Source organism: Chanodichthys erythropterus, chromosome 10, assembly GCF_024489055.1.
Source record: "Chanodichthys erythropterus isolate Z2021 chromosome 10, ASM2448905v1, whole genome shotgun sequence".
In the NCBI taxonomy this organism is placed as follows: domain Eukaryota; kingdom Metazoa; phylum Chordata; class Actinopteri; order Cypriniformes; family Xenocyprididae; genus Chanodichthys; species Chanodichthys erythropterus.
Window position 1 is genome coordinate 57,115,063 of NC_090230.1, and position 21,909 is coordinate 57,136,971.

Consider the following 21,909-nt stretch of genomic DNA (forward strand, 5'->3'; position numbering starts at 1 on the left):
AGTTAACAAAGCAAGACCTCGGAATGCACCCTGAGGGCTCGAGCGGCCCTTCAGCGCTCTTCAAAAGCACAGTCAATGACCAGAGAGACCCTCCCGAGGCCTCATATTACCTCTGCCTGACACTCTCTGAATATGAGCGATTGTGAGCTTTGTGGACAGTAGAAGAACTGAAGTCTGGACCACTGGGAGTCATACAGCATGTGCTAATAGTTGATTCTCGCAGTTCACACACTGAAAACACACTGGATCTTTCAGTAGGACTTACTGTTAGAAGGAGCACAAATTATGAAATTCTATGTTGGCAGTAATTTGCTTCTAATTTATTAAATTCAAAGTCATTACTGCTAGTCACTTTGTTTGAAATAGTATACTATACATAATCAATTTATGCAGTATGCGAAAAAGAAATCAATTTCAGCATACTTTAAAAAAAAAAGAGTAGTGTTTGAAATAGTAGATTTTAAAAAAAATATACTAAAAGGGGAGTTCACCCAAAAATGAAAATTATCCCATGATTTATTCACCCTCAAGCCATTCCAGGTGAATATCAGATGAACACAATCGGAGATAAGTTTAAAAAAACATCCTTAGTCCTCCAGGGTTTATAATGGTTGTGAATGGCTGCCCAGATTTTGAATTATACATCCCTCCATGGCATTGTGTACTACATCGCGGAAGCTTTTTGGATGCTTTTTGGACATACATCAAATGCGTGTGGCTGTCACGCCGGAAGTTCGTTATTTTACTTTATAAAGTAAAATAATTCTTTATAAAGTAATTTTTTATGGATGGATTTTTTTTTTTTTTTTTGTCTTCAAAATCTGGGCAGCAATTCAAGATACTTTATTTTATTGCTTCAATGCCATTATTATTGAAACTGTTTGTCATGAATACAAATGTATTTGTAATTACACATTTGTATGGAGTTGTAATTTAGTACATTTAACACATATTAACTTTAATGTAATATCAAATAATACACTACAGTTAAAAATATAATCAAATACTTTACATGTGCTTTAGTATGTTAGTCAACACATCAAAATATGTGTATTTCTGTAAAGCACATCAATATATTATTAAAACAATGATTTAAAATGTACATTAAAGTAAAACTTTTAATATGACATTATTACAAAGTGTGTGTTTTTTTTTTTCTTAAGAAACCGGGTGATGCTTTATTTTACAGTGACATCTTTACATATGTTACATGTAGTTACATGCAACTAACCCTAATCCCCTCGCCGTTTATCAAAACATGCTGTTCAGAATATTGTTCAGTTATAGGTAAATTTTAACAAGGTTTTAGCTAGGAAATCAGTGTCTGTGCTATGGAAAAGCACATTCAATAATTCAATGGTATTACGAACCGTTCAAAGAATATTCATTCAAAGCACGTAATCACCCATTCTGCAGCTAAGAAAGATACACACTGCTTTTTTTCATTCAATGTTCAATGAAATACTGTCATGAAATTATTTATATAAGCTGTTTTGTATCTTACATAAAATGCTGACATGAGCTGTATCCAATTTCATAGTCTTAGTTTAAGCACAAGCTAGACCATAAATCTGTTCCACAGTATTACTATTTTTCCCTTTTTTTTTCTTTTTTTCTTTTTTTTTTTTTTTTTATATATATATATAATCTGGCTTTTAAGACAGCATCCTAACTAAAATGAAACCTTTTAAGTGACTGATTTGGAATATGCAAATAGCTCAACTACCATGAAGACTCAACTCATTAATTCCAACAGAGTTTGGGTTAGCATGTTGCTACGCTAACACCGTAATACTATGGAAAATTTTAATTTCATTCCAGTCAGCCAAACACCCATATTACTATCTGAATTTTACTCGAGCAGAGGTGATCATATTCAGTTATAGAGCCCTTTGGTAATGCATCAGTACCACAATGATACAGAAAAGTGTGTGTCACAGATTTCTCCAATATGAGTCACTGTGGCCATGATCTGGTAAATTACATTGGCAAAGCTGCAATTTAGGGAAAGCCGCCATTTGAAATGAAACTGGGCCTGTGCGAATTCGGATCATGCAGATATCCAAGGGCGTTTGGATATTCGTTTAAAGCTCTCATGTGAAAATGCATTACTAATACCAGGCACCCCGGGACGACAACAATTCTGACACATGGATGAAGATGAATAGATAATTCTAAAAGGCCTTCATTACAAAAACACATTGAAAAAGGAGATTGCATGAGGATGCGTGTCACAGCTATGTAGTGATAGCATTAATCATTTCAAGTCAAAGACTGAAATGGCACACCTGGACATCAGCCTGTCATATTTAGTAGCCCTAGTAGTGCATGTTAATGTAGACCTTAAAAAAAAAAGAAAAAATGACATTTCCTAACCATTTTATTTGTTATATACAATATAAATCTGAAAATGAATTCCTTAATGTGATTTAAATGTTTTAATCAAAATAATAAAGTTATACTTTCTTTTAGGGTAGATTTAACGCACTGTTGCCAAATCGTTGAGAGCTGCCCTGCTGCCTATTGCCTACATCGTTAGCTGGCTTTTAAGACAGCATCCTAAATGAAATTAATCCTCTTAAGTGGCTGATTTGGAATATGCAAATACCTTAACTACCATGAAGACTAAACTCATTAATTCCAACAGAGTTTGGGTTAGATTGTTGCTGAGCTAACATTGTAATACTCTAATAAGCATAAAAGCACATAAATATCAAGAAACATAATACATTTGCAACTACATTGATCTATTTTATTAATACTATTTATTACTGAATGAAATACAAGTTTGTTTATAATCACCACTGCTACTGTTCCTATTGTGGCCATGTATTATGGGATTGCCTTCTCAATGAAGGATGTAAATAGTAAATGCAATGCAATTTTAAAATTTTGTTTAAAAAAAAAAAAAAAAAAAGGGGCTAGATTTACTAGCACGTGAGACTACCATCCCATAAAAGCACTAGTGCTAGAGCAATCTGTTAGTAATTCTGGTCCAAGGTATCATAGGAGGCAGTATAGTTATTTTTGAGTGAAAAATGTGGCTCTGTAGTGCTATCAAAGTATTGCTCTGTTCATTTGAACATTCCCAGTGCAACAATGGCTCAGCCAATAGCATGAGTTTAGGGCGGGACTAAGTTCTTGTCTGACCACTTCCAGACAAGGAGGTTTATTATTTTTGGCATTCGGTTTGGTGAATCACTTGTCCACCTTACATAATTTTTTTTTTTTTTTTTTTTATGTGAAAGTAAACTAATTTTCTATGTATGTCAAAGACTTCCTAGCTGCTATGGGTAAATAATAGGGGTGTGACGAGACAGGTATCTCACGAGACGAGACTCGAGATTGAGTTCACGAGACAAGACAAGACAAGACAAGATTTTTACACACTATTTTTAAGAAATCCTCAATGGTGAAATACATGACTAGAAAAAATATTCGGCAGGTGTATTTGAAATGTTTTAACTAATCATCTTGTAATGAATGTCATTTCAGTTCTACTTTCTGAGTATGAATTATCATATGCAGTAAAAGACAACCTAACTCAAGCACTGTAAAAGGTTTTGCCACTAACTCAACTGACTGACTTCTCTTCTGTATGATTTCAGTCTCTTCAGACGTTACTGTACATGATTTATGAGCTTCCACAACTTTAGACCTCCTAACTGAACTCCTTTCCACAAACTGATCATAGAAATAAAAACAGTATAAATAAAAATGGTAACACTTTACAATAAGGTCTCATTTATTAACATTAATGTATTAAACAACATCAACTAAGTATTTATTAATCTTTGTTTATGTTAGTTAATAAAAAATAGTCATTCATTATTAGTTCATAGTTACAGTGCATTAACTAATGTTAACAAATGTAACCTTGTTGTTTGTGCTTAATAATTTTAAGAGAAAACTGTTATTTATTTTTATGGTAACACTTTACATTAAGTACAACCATAATCGCACTCTCTCAATATTCAAAGTGCAAATAAGACCAAATTTTTCTTTGATAAAGAGCTGAGAGATGGTTACAACTACACAGCCCAGCCTAAAATAGCTTTCATATTGAGAGATAGTTGCATTCATCAGGGAGTCGCTTTCAAAATGTGAGGTATTGAAATCGCGTTTGAATGCGCCCTCGCGTTTACTTTCACTTTCAGCGATCACGTGTAACTCTGTAAATATGGAGTGGCGGCGACCGTTAACCAATTGAATTAAATGTTTTTTTTTGTTTTTTTTTTATTTAAATACAAAGCAAATGTAAGTTGAAAAATGGCAGCACACACTCTTATGTTGAAAGGTGAATAATTCGTTTTCATTTTTGTTAATAATAGAATGCATTTCCCTCTTCTTCCCCTCAGGGTACATAGATATCTTCAAAACTTTTAATATTTGCTCAACATGTTTTGTTGTTTAACATGTGTCGTTGTGTAAAATGAAAAAAAAAAAAAAAGGAATTGTATTTGAATTGTAGTCTTGGGTCTGACATTGGCCCAGTTCTGGGGTGAGGGAATAAATCCAATTAATGGCGATGAATCAAGTGGAGGTTAACAGACTGGGTTTGACTTTAAGATAGCTTAAAACCAGATGGTGCACTTAGTGCAAAGAAAAAAGAAACTACTGAAGTTCCCTTTCGATACTTCACTCGTACTGCGTATGGGGAAAGGTCTCCCTTTTTCCCCGCTGCTGAAGCCTTTTTCAATAACGCAGTGTAACTGCACCGTCATTGGTTCACTCATAGACAAGTTGTTGAACCAATGGCGGCGCGGCATAGCTGCGCGGCCTATGGCGACAAAGCGCGCGAATATTCCCGCCGAAATGGGCGGGGTATAGGGCTATATAAGCAGGCGTTTCGCCATAGGATTTCAGTGTTTTCTCCTTCAGCGACGACATCTACTTCTCTTCGCTGATCTCCGCCTGAAGCCGAAGAAGCTCGCCGCCTTCTGCTCTCGCCGCCGTCTGAAGAGGCTCCCGCAGCGGACTCGCCTGGACTCGCCGGTGGAAGAAAGCGCCGGCGCCCTCGCGGACTGCAGCTTCTAGCGCCGTCGCCGAGCCGCCGCCTCCCGCTTCCCGCTTCCGGCCGCTTCCTGTGCGTCCCCTGCCGCCATCCGGCGCGCCGCCTGAGAGCTTCATCCGCGGCTTAAACGCCGCTCTAAAAGAGCGATTTCCAGCGGTTTTCACCGCTTTAAGAGCTTCCGCGGCCCTCGCCGCTCTAAAAGAGCCACCCAATTGCCGTTTTCACGGCAGCGGCGTCTCACGATGCCCCGCCACTCATGTGGTACTTGCAGGGCCCCCTGCACGACGACGATGGACACAGCGGGTGTGTCGCTTGCCTGGGCAAGCCCCACGCAGACGGCGCGCTCGCTGGAGACTCATGCCCGCACTGCGAGTGTGTGAGTCTCGCTTCCCTGCGCTCGCGGGTCGCCTTCTTCACTGAGGGCGATCTCGCCGCTCGCGCCCTCCCGTCTCCTTCCTCCCGCGGTCCGGCGAGGAAAAGACAGCGGGGTAGAGCGACTCAGCGCCAGGAGTTGGGCGAGCTCACGCCGGCCCAGCCCCCGCGTGCCTCGCCCTCTCCTCCCAGGGAACTCTCTCCAGTTCTGTTCTCTCGCCCTGAGCAGCGTCCCTCCGCAGAAGCGAGTGACCTCGTCTCATTCGGGGGAACAGACGACGAACAAGACGACTCCATGTCTCTTGCGGCTTCCGAAGCGGAAGGATGGGCTGGCGAGCCGGAAGACCCCGCTCCACCGCCTCCCTTGGAACCCATCGAGCATGGCCAGGGCATGGATGCCGAGCTCTTCCGCATCCTGTCTAGAGCCGTTGAAGAGCTGGACCTCGAGTGGGCCCCTCCAGAGGAGCCGTCTCGCAGCCGCCTGGACGAATGGTTTCTGCCAGGCCGCCGCCAAGCACCTCGCCAGCGTTCAGCGCCCTTCTTTCCTGAGGTCCACGAAGAGCTGACGAAGTCGTGGCGCGCTCCTTACTCTGCCCGCCTCCACACTACGCACCGCTCCGCCCTCACCGCTCGTCGACGGCGCCGAGGAGAAGGGATACGAGCGCTTGCCACCCCTAGATGAAGCGGTGGCTGCTCACCTCTGTCCTCCCGCGGCTGTGGGTTGGAAGACGAAGAGGGCCCTTCCTTCCAAGCCCTGTCGGACCACCTCTACTCTGGCTGGACGGGCTTACACCTCGGCGGGCCAAGCTGCCTCTGCGCTCCACACCATGGCCATATTTCAAGCATTCCAGGCCAAACTCCTCCGCTCTCTGGATGAGTCTGGAATCGACGCGCCAGCCTTCAAAGATCTCCGCAGCGCCACGGATCTTGCCCTGCGAGCTACGAAGGCTACGGCCCAGGCCATCGGTCGTTCCATGGCCAGCCTGGTCGTGTTGGAGCGCCACCTGTGGCTCAACCTAACGGAGATCAAAGACCTAGACAAGACGGCCTTCTTAGACGCCCCGGTCTCGCCTTCTGGTCTCTTCGGGCCTGCAGTGGATGGCTTCACTGAGCGCTTTACTGCCGCGCAGAAATCGTCTCAGGCTATGAGGCATTTCTTGCCTAAGCGCTCCAGCTCCGCTTCTGCGTCTAGCCGCCCCAGGACTGCGCCGGCTCAGCAGAACAAACCAGCCCCACCTGCAACACAGGCAGCGCCGCCCCAGGAGCATCGCCAGCGCTCGCGCCCTGCGAAGCGCCCTCCCTTCCCGAGGCGCCAGGGACCCCGGCCCAGGATTGTGCTGGACCCGGTGCCTCCGAAGTCGTCCTGATTCGTCGGACAGGAAGAGGATGGGGGACCGTCCCGTTACGACCGGACCACCCCAAAAGCTCCCACGGGTAATTTCCCCTCCGCCTCGTTTATTTCCGGGCGTGGGAAACATACTCCAAGTGACAGCTGGGCCCACACCTGTTGCGCCCACTCCAAACGCCGTTTTCACGGCGGACAAATTTTTACCTCATCACAAAAAGAGCAAATTTCCTCTTCCACCCCTCGCGGTGTACGACCCTCTCAACGGCGGTCTGTCACCCAACATTATTCAACCCCTAGCCACTCGGGCCGAGGCCTGGCAGGCCATCCCCGATGTGTCAGAATGGGTCATGGGGATCGTAAACCAGGGCTACTCGCTCCAGTTTGCACGACGGCCCCCCGCTTCGCCGGGGTGCTTCAAACATCGGTCAATCCGGACGACGCTCATGTCCTCCGGGCTGAAGTCATGTCGTTGCTGGAAAAAGGAGCTGTGGAAATGGTTCCTCCGTCAGAGAGCGAGACAGGCTTTTACAGCCGCTACTTTCTGGTCCCCAAAAGGATGGCGGTCTCAGACCCATCCTAGACCTCAGGCTTTTGAATCACTCCCTCATGAGACGGAAGTTCAAAATGCTGACGCTGAAGCAGATCCTCGCGCACATTTGCCCCGAGGACTGGTTCTGCTCGCTGGACCTGAAGGATGCGTATTTTCACATCCAGATAGCCCCCCGTCACAGACGATTCTTGAGATTCGCATACGAAGGGGTGGCATACCAATATACGGTCCTGCCCTTCGGGCTGTCTCTGGCTCCCCGCACTTTCACCAAGTGCATGGACGCGGCGCTTTCCCCTCTGAGACAGATGGGAATCCGGGTTCTGAATTACCTCGACGACTGGCTCATCTTAGCCCGTTCGCGAGACGAGCTGGAACGCCACAGATCCGTGCTCCTCAGCCATCTACAATGCCTGGGTCTCAGGGTCAACTTAGCCAAGAGCTCGCTATGCCCCACTCAACGAATTTCGTTTCTGGGAGCAGTTTTCGACTCGGTCCGTATGACGGCAGTAGTCTCGCCAGAGCGCGCCCTGGCAATTCAGCAGCTCACGGCATCTGTCACGAACAAAGCCTATCTCCCTCTGAAGTTTTTCCAGAGGCTGCTAGGGCTGATGGCTTCCGCCTCCCCGGTGCTGCAGCTAGGCCTTCTTCGGATGCGGCCTCTTCAGTACTGGTTGAAGTTCCGGGTTCCTCCCAGCGCATGGCGGCACGGCCGCCTATGTCTCAAGGTCAATCGGGCCTGTCTTCTAGCCCTGAAACCTTGGATGGATCCAGTATGGTTCCAACGCGGAGTCCCCCTTACAGGCGGTCTCACGGAGACGGTGCTCTCAACAGACGCCTCCAACTTGGGCTGGGGCGCTGTGTGCGAGGGCAGACCGGCCTTCGGCTCGTGGAGCCACGAGGAAAGCCATCTACACATCAACTGTCTAGAGATGCTAGCAGTGATGAAAGCCCTTCAGTTCTTTCAGGCTTACTTGACGGGACGTCATGTTCTAGTTCGGTCAGACAGTATGACGGTGGTGTCATACCTGAACCACCAAGGCGGTCTTTCGTCCAGCCGCTTATGCGCTCTGGCGAAACGACTGCTGGAATGGGCTCTTCCGAGGCTTCAGTCGCTCAGAGCGACTCATGTTCCTGGCAGGAACAATCTGGGTGCGGACATGTTGTCACGGAGCAACATCCCCCACCGACGAGTGGATGCTCCACCCCCCAGTGGTCCTCACGATCTGGGAGTTCTTCGGGAAGGCAGAGGTAGACCTCTTCGCCTCAGAAGACAACTCTCATTGCCCAACATTTTTCTCGAAGGAAGTAGATGCTCTGGCCCACACATGGCCCAGCACGCTCCTTTATGCTTTCCCTCCGATCGCACTGATCCCCCAGGTCATCAGGCGTATCAGAGAAGACCAGCACAGAGTCCTTCTGGTGGCCCCGCTCTGGAGGAACCAGGTTTGGTCCTCAGAGCTATTCAGGCTCTCTCTAAGAGCCCCGTGGCCGATTCCCCTGAGACGGGACCTCCTCTCTCAGGCAAACAGAACAATCTGGCACCCACAGCCGCAGCTCTGGGCTCTGCACCTCTGGTCCCTCGATGGGAGCCGACTAGCCTCCCCGAGGACGTCCTAAATACCATTTCTCAGGCTAGAGCCCCATCTACGAGGCGCCTCTACGACCAGAAGTGGTCAGTCTTTGTTGATTGGTGTTCAACACGCAACATAGACCCTGTGGAGAGTGACGTATCTTCCATACTGTCTTTTCCTCCAAGAACGCTTGGAAATGGGGCGCTCCCCTTCCACGCTTAAGGTTTACGTAGCAGCCATTGCAGCGTTCCACGCTCCTATTGCTGGCCAATCGGTGGGACGAAACGGGCTCGTGATCCGTTTTTTGAGAGGTGCTAGGCGTTTGAATCCTCCTCGCCCTCTCACTATTCCCTCCTGGGACCTCTCGTTGGTCCTCAGGGCCTTGAAAGGAGCCCCATTTGAACCAATGGGTTCAGCCGACCTCAGGCCCCTAACACTAAAAACCGCTCTGCTACTAGCACTAGCATCGGTAAAGCGTGTTGGCGATTTGCAGGCCCTCTCTGTGAACCCTGCATGCCTCGAATTCGGGCCTGGTGACTCTAAGGTCGTTCTGAAACCTAGGCATGGCTACGTCCCTAAAGTGCTCTCAACTCCGTTTAGAGCTCAGGTCATCTCGCTCTCTGCTCTTCCTCCCTCGGCGGACGAACCAGAGCTGCAGCTACTCTGCCCAGTCAGGGCATTGAGGACCTACATAGACCGATCACAGTCTTTCAGACTGTCGGATCAGCTCTTTGTTTGTTTTGGCGGCCGCACCAAAGGGTCTCCGGTCTCGAAACAACGCATTTCCCGTTGGATAGTGGATGCTATTAACCTGTGCTACTCCTCACTGGGCACTAATTGCCCCATAGGAGTCAGGGCCCACTCCACTAGAGGAATGGCTTCCTCGTGGGCTTGGTCCAACGGAGTTTCCATCCAAGACATCTGTGAGGCGGCCGGCTGGTCTTCGCCGTCCACCTTTGTCAGGTTCTATCACCTCGATGTCCCGACCTTACAAGCTCGGGTCCTGTCGGTGTGATTAGCGGCTTCCAACAGGTCCCGCTTCACGCCACCATAGGAAGTATCTTCCTTCAGTGTAACCATGGGTTCGGTTAGGCTTTGCCTCCGCTTGTCCTTTTTGCCCCCCTCTGGGTGGCCAAATGCAAGCTATATCGTTCCCAGCCGTGGCACGGCGTGGTGGAATTCGTTCCCCATACGCAGTACGAGTTTAGTATCGAAAGGGGAACGTACTCGGTTACTAACGTAACCTCGGTTCCCTGAGATACGGAACGAGTACTGCGTCACTTGCCGTGCCACGAGGCTGCGGCTCAGGGTCGTCGCTTCAGTCGATTGACACTGAAATCCTATGGCGAAACGCCTGCTTATATAGCCCTATACCCCGCCCATTTCGGCGGGAATATTCGCGCGCTTTGTCGCCATAGGCCGCGCAGCTATGCCGCGCCGCCATTGGTTCAACAACTTGTCTATGAGTGAACCAATGACGGTGCAGTTACACTGCGTTATTGAAAAAGGCTTCAGCAGCGGGGAAAAAGGGAGACCTTTCCCCATACGCAGTACTCGTTCCGTATCTCAGGGAACCGAGGTTACGTTAGTAACCGAGTACGTTATTAAGCCTGAATACTGAACATTTGTTTCAAAGTTCTCTGGTATGCTTTAATTGTATGGAAAAGACTTGCATGAACAGTTCACTAAACACCCCTTGTGTTTCATTGAAGAATATCTGGAACAAGAGTGATGGTAACAAACTTGTTTGAACTTTAGGGATAGTTAATAGAAAAGTTACAATTCTGTCATCATTTATTGACTCTCCTGTCTTTCCAAATCATTGGAACATATTTGATAATGTTTGAAACATAGATTACAATATTTCTAATGAAATCTGAGAGATTTCTGTCCCTCCACTGAAAGTCTATAACACCAGTCAAGCATGTCAATCCAAGTCTTTTGAAGAGACATGATTGCTTTACATGATGAACAGATTCAATCACAAGAAACCAGGCCATCTGACCATCTAGAGTAAAGTAGACCAATCACAACAGACTGGGCCATCTAACCAACCAGAGCAGAGTAGGTTCTGGGAAAGAGGGGTTAAGACAGACCGAATCTTTTATCGAGCGATTTCAGACACAAGAGCCGATGCTGCAATGTATATTATGAGTTTTTTTTTTTTTTTTTTTTTTTTTACCTTGGATGTATGTTAACCTATTGTAGGAAACCTCCTAAACAAAATTAGGAAACCTTTAAAATAGCAAAACAGAGGCACTTTAATTTAGGCTTTTATTCTTATATAAACAGTGATCAATGCACATACTGTCATGCTCAAATTTGCTTGCTTGACACACAAGAACAAATCTCATTGGATTGTTATTAAAATACGGAGTGTCTATATAGCAAGTGCAAATAGCATGCCTTGTTTGCAGAGGCTATTTACACTCTGCCCACCACTGTCTGATTCAGCTAAATAAAATCACAAAAGAAATCCCACTGATAACAGGAGCAGTGGCATGGAGAATAAGGCAGGTTTTGGCCTTACTTAAAAGTATACACTGAATACACTAACATATACACTGAATATTTATCTGCCACTATTTGCACTAAGTATAAATATCATCTAACTAAATACTGCTATTTTCAATTAGTGTAAATAGCATCTGTCATTTAGTTCAAATAGCTGCTGCCTCAAAGATGAACAAAAGTCTAATGGGTTTTAAATGACATGAGGGTGAGTAATTTATGACATCATTTTTGGGTCAACCAACTCTTTAAAAACAGTAGTCCGTGGTGCCTGGACATCTATCCTATTATGTGTCTAACAGATCCCATGAAAAATTATATAATTTATTTTTGTTGCAGTACCTCTGTGGCTAGTTGTCAGTCCTTTCAGCATATAAATTTCTGTGAACTATCATCACTCAAACTCTCTTTCCTACCATCTCCTACTGAGTCCCTCTTTGTTTTCTCTTTCTTCCCATCTAAATCCTTCCCTCCACTATCCTGGCACACTAATTTACCAATGTTTTCAGCCCCTAAAACCCTCAATTCTCCCAGTGTGAGTTAGCATATGCTATAAGCGTGCATTTACCCATAAACCCCAATTCCCAGAGCACTTCCTCCTCAGTTGTTTACTGATACTACACCACAGAGAACGAGCAAGTACGACCCACTGACTTTCAAACAATAACCCGTCATTACCCACCAATCACCATCGCCCAGCCATCCCTGTCATTGCCGCCCAGGGTCCACAGGGGGCGGAGCCGAACATGACTGACAAGCATGGTTGAAAACAGCTCCCTGCTATGATTTTGGCTCTTTGCGTGAGAGTGTGGTGGGACATGTGAATGTGACTTTTCAGGGTGGGTGAAGGGGTTCCTCTGTTGAGCATCACATCAATGCATTTTTCCCCTTCAGTAGGAGACAGGAAAAAAAGACAGCGGTGTGAGCCAGAGGTGCCCTAGGCCTGCACAAAGCCCGGATTTAGCTGAGCTCCTGTAAACCGCTTCGTTGACTTGGCAAATCTGGTCTGTTCTGACAGCGGTTAAAGCAGCATGAAGCCAGGGTTGAAAACAAACAAACCGGGGAGAAAAGATAATCGCTGGTGTTTTGTGATGTACCTGCCAGTACAGATTGCTGATTGTATGTCCAAAAGCCCCAAAAGCCTTTGAGTTTTCAAAAAACGAGCTCATCTAACGCATTTGTGTTACCTATGTGAACCATGCAAACAAAAAATTTAGTTCAGGGCTACTTTGAGCAACACTGCATAAACAGAAACCAAACAACCAACAAAATTATGTGTTGCTTGCTGGTAAAGACAAAAATACGGTTTAACATGGAAGGGATACCTTTGATTACTCGCATTATTGTTTCAGGTCTTGTTAGGACACAATATTAGAGTGTGATGCGTAGCTTAGCAACATTCTAACATCTGGACATCAACTGTCAGTCTCCTGTGCTCTTCATATAAGGAGGTCTTTCTGTGAGGAGTTTCTGCCAATGAAGTGCATAAGTACAAAATAAGACACTTTTGTTCAGTTTCAATTAGAATGTTGCCTTAGAATATATGGAGACTCTAGTTAGATATCAAAGATGGAGATAGCAAATGAGTGAAGTTTTATGTAAGAATGCATACTAATCCTTGGGTGGTTTAGGTTTCTCTTAAAATGTTAAAACCTCAAATAACTGTCAACCAATACCTAGATAAATTAAGAGGGTATATCCGCCATATTTCTCATTCGCCATGTAAGTAACAGGCTTTACTGAGTCTCTTAAAACTGCTGAGCTGTTGCTAAATCCATCACACACTCTTGATGCTCTGTTGAATTAATATGATTGTGAGTGTAGTCAACTCTAACAGCATAACAAACATCCCAAGCCTCCCGGAAACCAGCATCTCCTCCCTAACTCACATTATTAATCCCAAATCTCCTGGGATTTTTCCAACCTTTACCACCTGCAATTTGTATGTACACCCCCTTTTGTAATGATGATCTACACAACATCACTTTCTGTGCACTTGCATACAAACCAATTATAACTTATAATGTAAAAAATATTAGGTTTATTGGCATTCACACTATATAACATTGTACAATCATTTAATAAATGTTAAATTATCTGATATTTTAACAGACTTAATCACAGGGGTCCTCTTTATGATGCAGTTTCTTGGTTTCAATTTCAGGTTTCTGTGTGGTTGTACCACACAAATTTGACTTGATGGACTACTTTTTGTCTTTTTCTTTTTGAAATTTGCATTTTTATTTATGTCATTTTTATATAAAACAATAAAAAATCACGTCATATAATTATATCACTACCTCTAAAGCTTTCTTTTTAAAAATTAATTCTTTCAATAAAGTTTTTTTTTTTTTTTTTTTTTTTCATTATGCAAGACATGTACACTCTAAAAAATAAAAACATTGGTTCAACAACAACAAAAAAATAAAAAAAATAAATAAATAAAAATAAATATATATATATATATATATATATATATATATATATATATATATATATATATATATATATATATATATATATATGTTAACATTTTCCACTAGAATTTTTAACTTAAGCCAATTGGGAGAATTACATTAATTCAAAGCAATATTTTGAGTTGATCCAACATAATGTTTTAAGTAAGGTTAAGACGTTTTTTTGCCACAATAAAAACACATTTCTAAGTAACATGAACTTAATAATTGTCAACATGAATGCAACTATTTAAGTTGATCCAACATAATGTTTTAAGTAAGGTGAAGACGCTTTTTCGACACAATAAAACTGGGCTGGGTGATATATCACATGCGATTGTCACTCTCATTTCGTCAGTAAAGTCGATTCCCTGATTACTGCTAAATCGCCATCACCTGCTTTCAAATGGAGTGGCATTTAATAGACAGAGCCGTAGATCACTGACAAGCTACGCAATATCGCGCTCATTATCGAAGGCGATTCATCTGCGATAATGAGCATGATATTGTGTGACTTGTCAGTGATCTACAGCTCTGTCTATTAAATGCCGCTCCATTTTTACTGACGAAACACGCGTGACAATCGCATGCGATATATCGCCCAGCCCTAATTTCCAAGTAACATGAACTTACCAAGCACCGCTTGTCACCATGATGGTAAATCTCCAAAAACCCACATTAACAGAAACTCTTCTAAATTAGCATAACAAAACACTAATTACTGCTAATTTAGCATTTACTCTCCGTTTCAAGTGCCATGGGCAAAGCATGATGGTAAATATAAATCACAGCCCAGTTTCACTTAACCTAAGTTGGTCTAAATTAAAAGAAGTGTTCATACAACTCAAAACAATGAAACACGTTTACAAGTCATCAGATTGTATTTTACATTAACAGAACTTAAAATTAAATACATTTTTGATCAACTGAAAATGTTAAACTATGACAAGTCATGATAGAATATCGAATCAATAGGCATAATTTCTGTCATCCAAGCTCAATAAAATAACAATTACAAGTAAAAAGTCTAACAGCATTTCAGAACTTGATTTTTTATTTCACAACAATATATATATATATATATATATATATATATATATATATATATATATATATATATATATATATATATAATGACTAAAGGTCCCCTGAATTAGTTTTTGCGAGTGTTTGTATGCCTTTCATAAAAAAAACGGTTACATTTTATTTCTATGGTCCACTTTAGACATTCTACTAAATATAAGTAACTTTGCAACTATATGCCAACCAACTCCCATTAGAGTATTAGTAGACTGCTAGGTTAGTGTTAGTAGAATAAGTTGACATGTAGTTGCATAGTAACTTTTAGTCAGTAGAATGTCTCTTGGGGAGCATAAAAATAAAGTTAGTAGATATTAAGCAGACAGTTTACTAATACTTTCAGAAACTGATATATTGAATATACAAACTACATTTTTTATGTATTTTGAATAAATTAATAGAATAAAACATTTGTATCATATTAAAGTCGTTACCTTTTAATATAGTCTGTGAGATTAACAATTTCCTACTTTTCTAAAGGCCTTTTATACCTTAATTTAAATTGAAATGGTATTGAAAAAGATGCACTTAATGAACTAGTAACATATTAGAATATCTTTATGAATAGTGTCACAAAACGAATCTGACTTAAGAATGAAAAATCAGTCAGCTTTTAAATCAACTCTTTAATCAAAACTCAATGCATATTAGCAAGACTAGTTAACATCCGAGGCTTGCTGACACAATACCCAACTGCAAGTGTCACCCTTGAGTAATTTGAACATCTAATAATGGAGCGAAAATCATTTAATCTCAATAGCCATTGAAAAGGATGTGAATAGCCCTCTGCTGTATCTGACATTGATTTATCGCTCCCCAGATTTTGCGTCATATTCAGGATATCACGGAAGGATGTTTGTATTTCCATCTCAAAGGAGGAATAATCGTCTCTCATAACAGGTGTTATGCAGCGTGCCTAGAGACTTTAGGATCTATTGTCGTCCTGTATTGTTGCATTGGAGGGCAGGTGCAGGTAAGCACAATGCAAGCGCTCTTTTTTACCATCACAACAGGAAACTGAATTAAGCTATAACAGCACACTGTCAACACTGGATGCAGGCCACGCTAGATAACAATAAAGGCCTCTAAACAGCAGCTGGGACGAGCAAGCTGATATTGAGAATAGAGAAATCACAGTGTTTGCACAGTGGTAAAGCAAATACACTTTTCTAATCAAAATCTTGAAATTCAAGTGATTGCTTAGCAGGGGCCCAAAATTGAGCACTGGATCTCTATTCTTGCATCAGCAAACTAGAACTGGGTGATGTCATGATAAGAACATGATTTTTTTTTTTTTTTTTTGGACGGGGTATAAAAACAACATGATACTGACAGATCTAAAAGTATACTGGGATATGTATTTTCCCGTTCTGTTCAAGTTTGTAGATGCTTATTCATTCAACAGCCTGTCAAATACAACCAAGATACTCAAAACCCACATTCCTTTTCTGCTGACAAACTATTTCATCTAGCTTCAGCTTTCTTCACTTTGGTATTCTATATATGCCAAACAACAGAAGAAAACAGGAAAAAAAAAAAAAAATACACACATAAACACACACACATATTTGCCCATTTGTCATTAAAATTCAACACATTGTTCTAATCAGCTGGCCCGACAGAAATAAATTACATTCTGAGTGTCACAAAGAAATTAGAACAGCAGGTTTAATGTGTCTTTGTGCCTCTTTTAGAAAAAAAGGGCTTTCCCTTCTTCTCTGTTTGTCTCTGACCTCTCGTACTCCCTCTCTCTCTCTCTGTGCTGCGGTTGCCACGTTCTATTATTTTTCACTTTGAAACTGTCTTTTCTGCCATCAAGGGAATTGGAGACCTTGAGATGTTCTCCTAAGCCAGCTCTTAACTCAAAGTGCTGAGAGACAGGAAGATGTGTGGAACTCACCCCATTCTTCGGGTAGGCGACCCACCCCAGGTCACCAATTACGGAGCGAGAGTCCAGTAAGTTCACTGCAGGAGAACAAGAAACGGGGACAAGTCAATGATCTGGAGTTGTAAACGTAATATAAAAATAACATTTATATGCAGATTGCTTTACTTCGCAGATCACATTAGTTGTCCTTTCCCACAATATCATCTTGATCTCATTAATTTTGTACTGTAGATCTAACTTTTTTTATATATATATATATATATATATATATATATATATATATATATATATATATATATATATATATATATATATATATATATATATATATATAAATTTATTTTAATTATAATTATTATCACATTAATTGTACTTCACATTAATTGTATCACACTATCTATTTCAGGGTGATCTAATTAGATTTTACAGATGTTCATTTATAAAACTTTTTTTAAATTAATTTTAATTAAATTTTTTATTACATTTGTTGCCCTTTGTCATATTATTGTCAATACAGTATACATGTACACATATTTATATTTTATTGTTGTTTTTGTTCACAACAGTATCTAGTTCATTTTGGCCATGTTCAGACTACCAACAACACTATCCAAATATGCATATCCAGATGGGTTTTTTGAATTGCGATTCCAATCAGATTTTTACAGATGCGTCTCAGCCTGGATGCTCTGGCTGCTCAAATCGGATTTAAAACTTTATTTTGCGTCACTCTTAATGCAACACAAAATGATAACGTCAAAACTGGTGACAGAAATGCTGGAAGTATTCATACAGTGTTCAAAAGGTATGTCCAAAGATTTTTGCATTTTCCTGTGAGAGAGTTCTGTACTAGGACTTAACAGTGTGCTTATTTGGAGAGCGAGATTTTTTCTGCATCAGTTCTGAAAGCCTTGTCACATACATGGGTACACCTACATCCATACCAAAGCAATCCATGCAGATAGGTTGGCTATGTCTGGACACAAATCTTATTTGATCACTTGCAAATGATAATGCTGACAGTCTGCCTAAAACATCTGATTTGAGAAAAAAATATGATTTGCCTCCAGTCTGAACATAGCCTTTGAGTCCATTTGTTTTCATAGGCATTCATAAGTAAAGTATGCATATATATAACTAGATTTATAGTGTTATAGTGTAATTAAGTGTTATGCCATTAAACATTTATATACAATACAATCACTAAATTCCATGAATGTGATAATCAATGACCCTAAAAAGAAAGCTGCACACATATAAAAGTATTTTAGATTGTCAGTTTGTTGATACTGTCATAAAATCATAAAAATTAATGAGGACTTTAGGTAACAAATGCAGCCACAAGTGTCAAAAATTTAACTGAAACTGAAAATAATATAATAATATATTTTCATATCTTATGTCTTATATCTTTTTTTTACCTCATAAAGGTAAAAATGCCCCTGAAAAATAATTCCCAGATGTATCCAGACACTTTACATCTGGATACCTACAAAATCACATTGGCTTTTTACAGTATTGAATAAAATCTGTCTGAACACTGAGGATAATCATTGAAAATACACCCTATAGGAAGTATAATAGATTATGGAGAAGTATTTGTTGTCTAATCTTTGCCCTTGGTTAAATTGAGCGCATATTCTGTGAGATGTCTATAAAACAATCCTGTCTTTTTTAGATTATTGTGCCAGTATTTGATACGCAGAGTAGGTCACAGGTCCTTTTTTTTATCTGCTGGAACCTTTTACGAATGAATACCGCCACAGCTAATTAGATGACCTTTACTTTCACAGCCTGATCAGGGCTGAATTTTAATTTGACCTTGTGTTGATCAAAGGTTGTGTGGCGAGACTATTTAGCATGTGTGAGATGACTCACAATAGCAATATCTTTTTGGCTCCAAAACAACAAGCTAACAACTAAGAAACCAATACAAATGTTGCAATGGCGCTAAAAAAAATAATAATGTGAAAGACGTAAATGGGTAAATATCGGTAGGATTTTTTTTTTGTATTATATATATATATATATATATATATATATATATATATATATATATATATATATATATATATATATATATATTTTTTTTTTTTTTTTTTTTCAAAAATCAATAAGGCCAACAGTTGGATGGGAGTGAGAGATTATTGATCTTACATGTTCATGTTATATAACCCCAAATTTGAGATTTACTCACACATTACAACAAAAAACACTAAATCAGATTTACATTTAATATGCTTTTAACACCAAATGAAATAGTCTGTGTGGCCCATTTAAAAGTCTCTAAATGAGGTCTACATGTGTTTCATTTGAATGACAGACATCGATGTGCATTGTCCTACTTAAACTGAAAAATATCCTGGGGAGAATCACATAAATCTAATTAGCATGAAGAAGTACAGTTCTGAACTAGATAAAAGAGAGGTTGTGTCCATCCTTAGGCAAATACAAGTATTGAAAGAGGTGCAATAATGGAAAACTAACTTTGGGAGGGAAAGAATACACATTTTAAAAGTGAACAAAAAACATAAACCATGAAAGAAAGATTCTCAAGAAATACTGATTAGCACGGGACATTTTCTTGCAGAATATTTAATGCAAATATTCTGATGTTTTGTCTTTCTGCTTTGGAATAGTCAAGGTTAAGCTGTCCAAATTCACCGGCTGAAATTGTTAATTTAAAGTGTTTTTAAAGCACGCTGCCCTACAGATTACAGTTCACCGCAGGTCACAGCTCTCCAAATCGACAGGTTCGTTCAAATTCTAGCATACAGTACTTGCAGCTATTGTGATTTTCAAGTGGCCGTTGTCCTTCCGCGTCTGCCGGGCCATTGTGCCAGTCTGTGTAGGCACCCGTGCGCCCTCCCCCCATCCTGCTCTCATTTTTATTGTGCCATCATCAGCGTACAATCAATCAACTCATCCCCACACTTGTCATTGCACTATCCATATGCTGACTTCTGCTCATTAGAATATTTACATATTCTATAGTCCGAGCACTTCAGCCCGAGTGATAAATTGGAACACATTAATTTTAGTTGCAGATAATTTGCTGACATTTCCCACGGTAACAGCGGGTGAAATCTTTTTTTATGTTTGCTAGTTAAAATGTCCAAAAGCTTGAAAGGGTTTCATGCAAATATACTGTTGTATCCTGGGAAATAAAGCTGTAAAATATGGAATAGTGCCTGTTGTTCTCTGACCACTACAAAGCAAATTTATGGAACTTTGATGCACGCAGTGTCTGTGTTTCCTTTGTCTCTACGTTTCTAATGCAAATTCACCATCCCACGTGTACACTTCAGCTATCACAAAAAAAGACATAATATTTTTACAAAAAGTGTCATTGTGGTCCAATGCAATATACATTTTAGAGCTATTTGATCTTTCTAGTACAATTTTAACCTCTTATATAAAAAACCTTCATTAAGTGCCTCATCTTTGTCTCCATGCACTGTAGAAATCATACTGGATAGGTATTCTTTTTCATTCTGCATTTAATATCTGAGTCCTAAAGAACATGCTACAGGTCTTTAAAATAGAGTATTGAATCTACATTAATAATTTCACTGTATAGTGCTTTCATTCTGATTATCTTTTAATTGATGTTCTTATTGAACAACACAATTCACAAAATCTTTAAAGGGCTCCATTGAACACTTTATGACTTCTATCCATGTGCAGTAGTGAACTGAGATGTTTAAATAACACCTGGCTGGGTGTTATCACTGTAACTGTAATCAGTGATGTTCAGAAACTTCTGCTCCAATAAACAGTGTGGTGTGAAATCAGTGCTGTCTTTATGGACTATATATTACAAAATGCTTCACATAAGACATAACATTTCAACCTGTGTATATAAACTTTCTGTTGCCATCTAGCCTCCTATACCATAAAATACAGAGCAAGACCCATAAAACAGGTTCTGGAGAAGATCTAATGGGTGTTCGATGCATTTATACTATTTCATGTGTAAATTGTGAACCCTTATAATGTCCTGTATTTATTGTAATATATGGTGTACGATATGTACAGGTTCTATATAAAGCCAGAGCGTTTTGACCGTTTGATACCATTGAAGAACCTTGTTAAGTTCTACAAATAACTTTTAAAATTATTTTCTGGTTATTTAGAAAGGATTGTACAAATCTGAGGAACCTTTAATGAATAAACACTTTTTTGTTTTTCATTCTTTTTGTTTCATAAAACACTTTTGTTTTAGTCTCCAAACAGCCATACAACAACCCATTTTGGGGGTTGCTAAATGGTTGTTTGGAGACTAAAACAAACAAACAAACAAAAAAATGGATCCGAAAATGGCTCTGAGCAAGAAGAGTGTTATTTGCTGAACCCCTGAAGAACCTTTACTTCCAGAACTATATTCTATTTGCGGAATCCAGTGACCGTCAACCATCACATCCCTGCAAATACCACCTTTCCCAGATCCCATGTCTTACCTTCATTACTAGGAATGCAGAAAGTCCTGAACGCGCCGAGACTGAAGACGCAAATCCAGGCGATGTAACTCCACCGTGAACGCATACTCATCGACTGAAGAAATGTGTCGAATGAATGAATGTACCGAAATCACATCAGCACTGAAGCGATCCTGAGAGAGTTACAGAGGACATGAGGACCGCTGACCGTAGACACGCAGGAATAAAAACACATTTGAGCGTAGAGAAGCGGCGCTCACGTTGCGGTGAGTGTTGAAGCGCTCCGGTTTGAGACTCACGGAGCTGTCAGACACCCACACAGCCGACAGCATGAGGAGGAGGAGTAAACGATTACAGCTCTCCAATAGACATCAATGACTGCTCATGACATGAGACTCATCTAGACTAATGAAGGTGTAAGTCAGACGAATAATATAAAAAAAAAGACATCTATGTGCACATTGTGTCGAAAATATAATAGACTATTGATCGACAGTGACTGATACATAGCAATTTCCCTAACGATATCCAATAAAGAAACACTTAAGATTAAGCCTTTCTATCTATCTATCTATCTATCTATCTATCTATCTATCTATCTATCTATCTATCTATCTATCTATCTATCTATCTATCTATCTATCTATCTATCTATCTATCTATCTATCTATCTATCTATC

The 21,909-nt window shown here is 40.9% G+C and overlaps 1 protein-coding gene across 3 annotated transcripts in view; it reads right to left on the reverse strand.

Moving 5' to 3' along the window:
* Positions 1–21,558, reverse strand: part of LOC137028927 (ephrin type-A receptor 5) — a 101,163-nt gene extending 79,605 nt beyond the window's left edge. For 2 of the 3 annotated variants that reach the window (XR_010896218.1, XM_067398335.1), the window contains exons 1-2: positions 21,251–21,558; positions 16,803–16,867 (exon numbers count right to left, since the gene is read on the reverse strand). Coding sequence is in view for 2 of the 3 variants with exons in the window: in XM_067398335.1 (XP_067254436.1) it covers positions 16,803–16,867; positions 21,251–21,341 (156 nt within the window). In the remaining variant the exon portion in view is untranslated. The remainder of the gene's footprint in view (positions 1–16,802; positions 16,868–21,250) is intronic. The other variant, XM_067398336.1, reaches the window with a different exon arrangement.
* Positions 21,559–21,909: the final 351 nt, after the last annotated feature.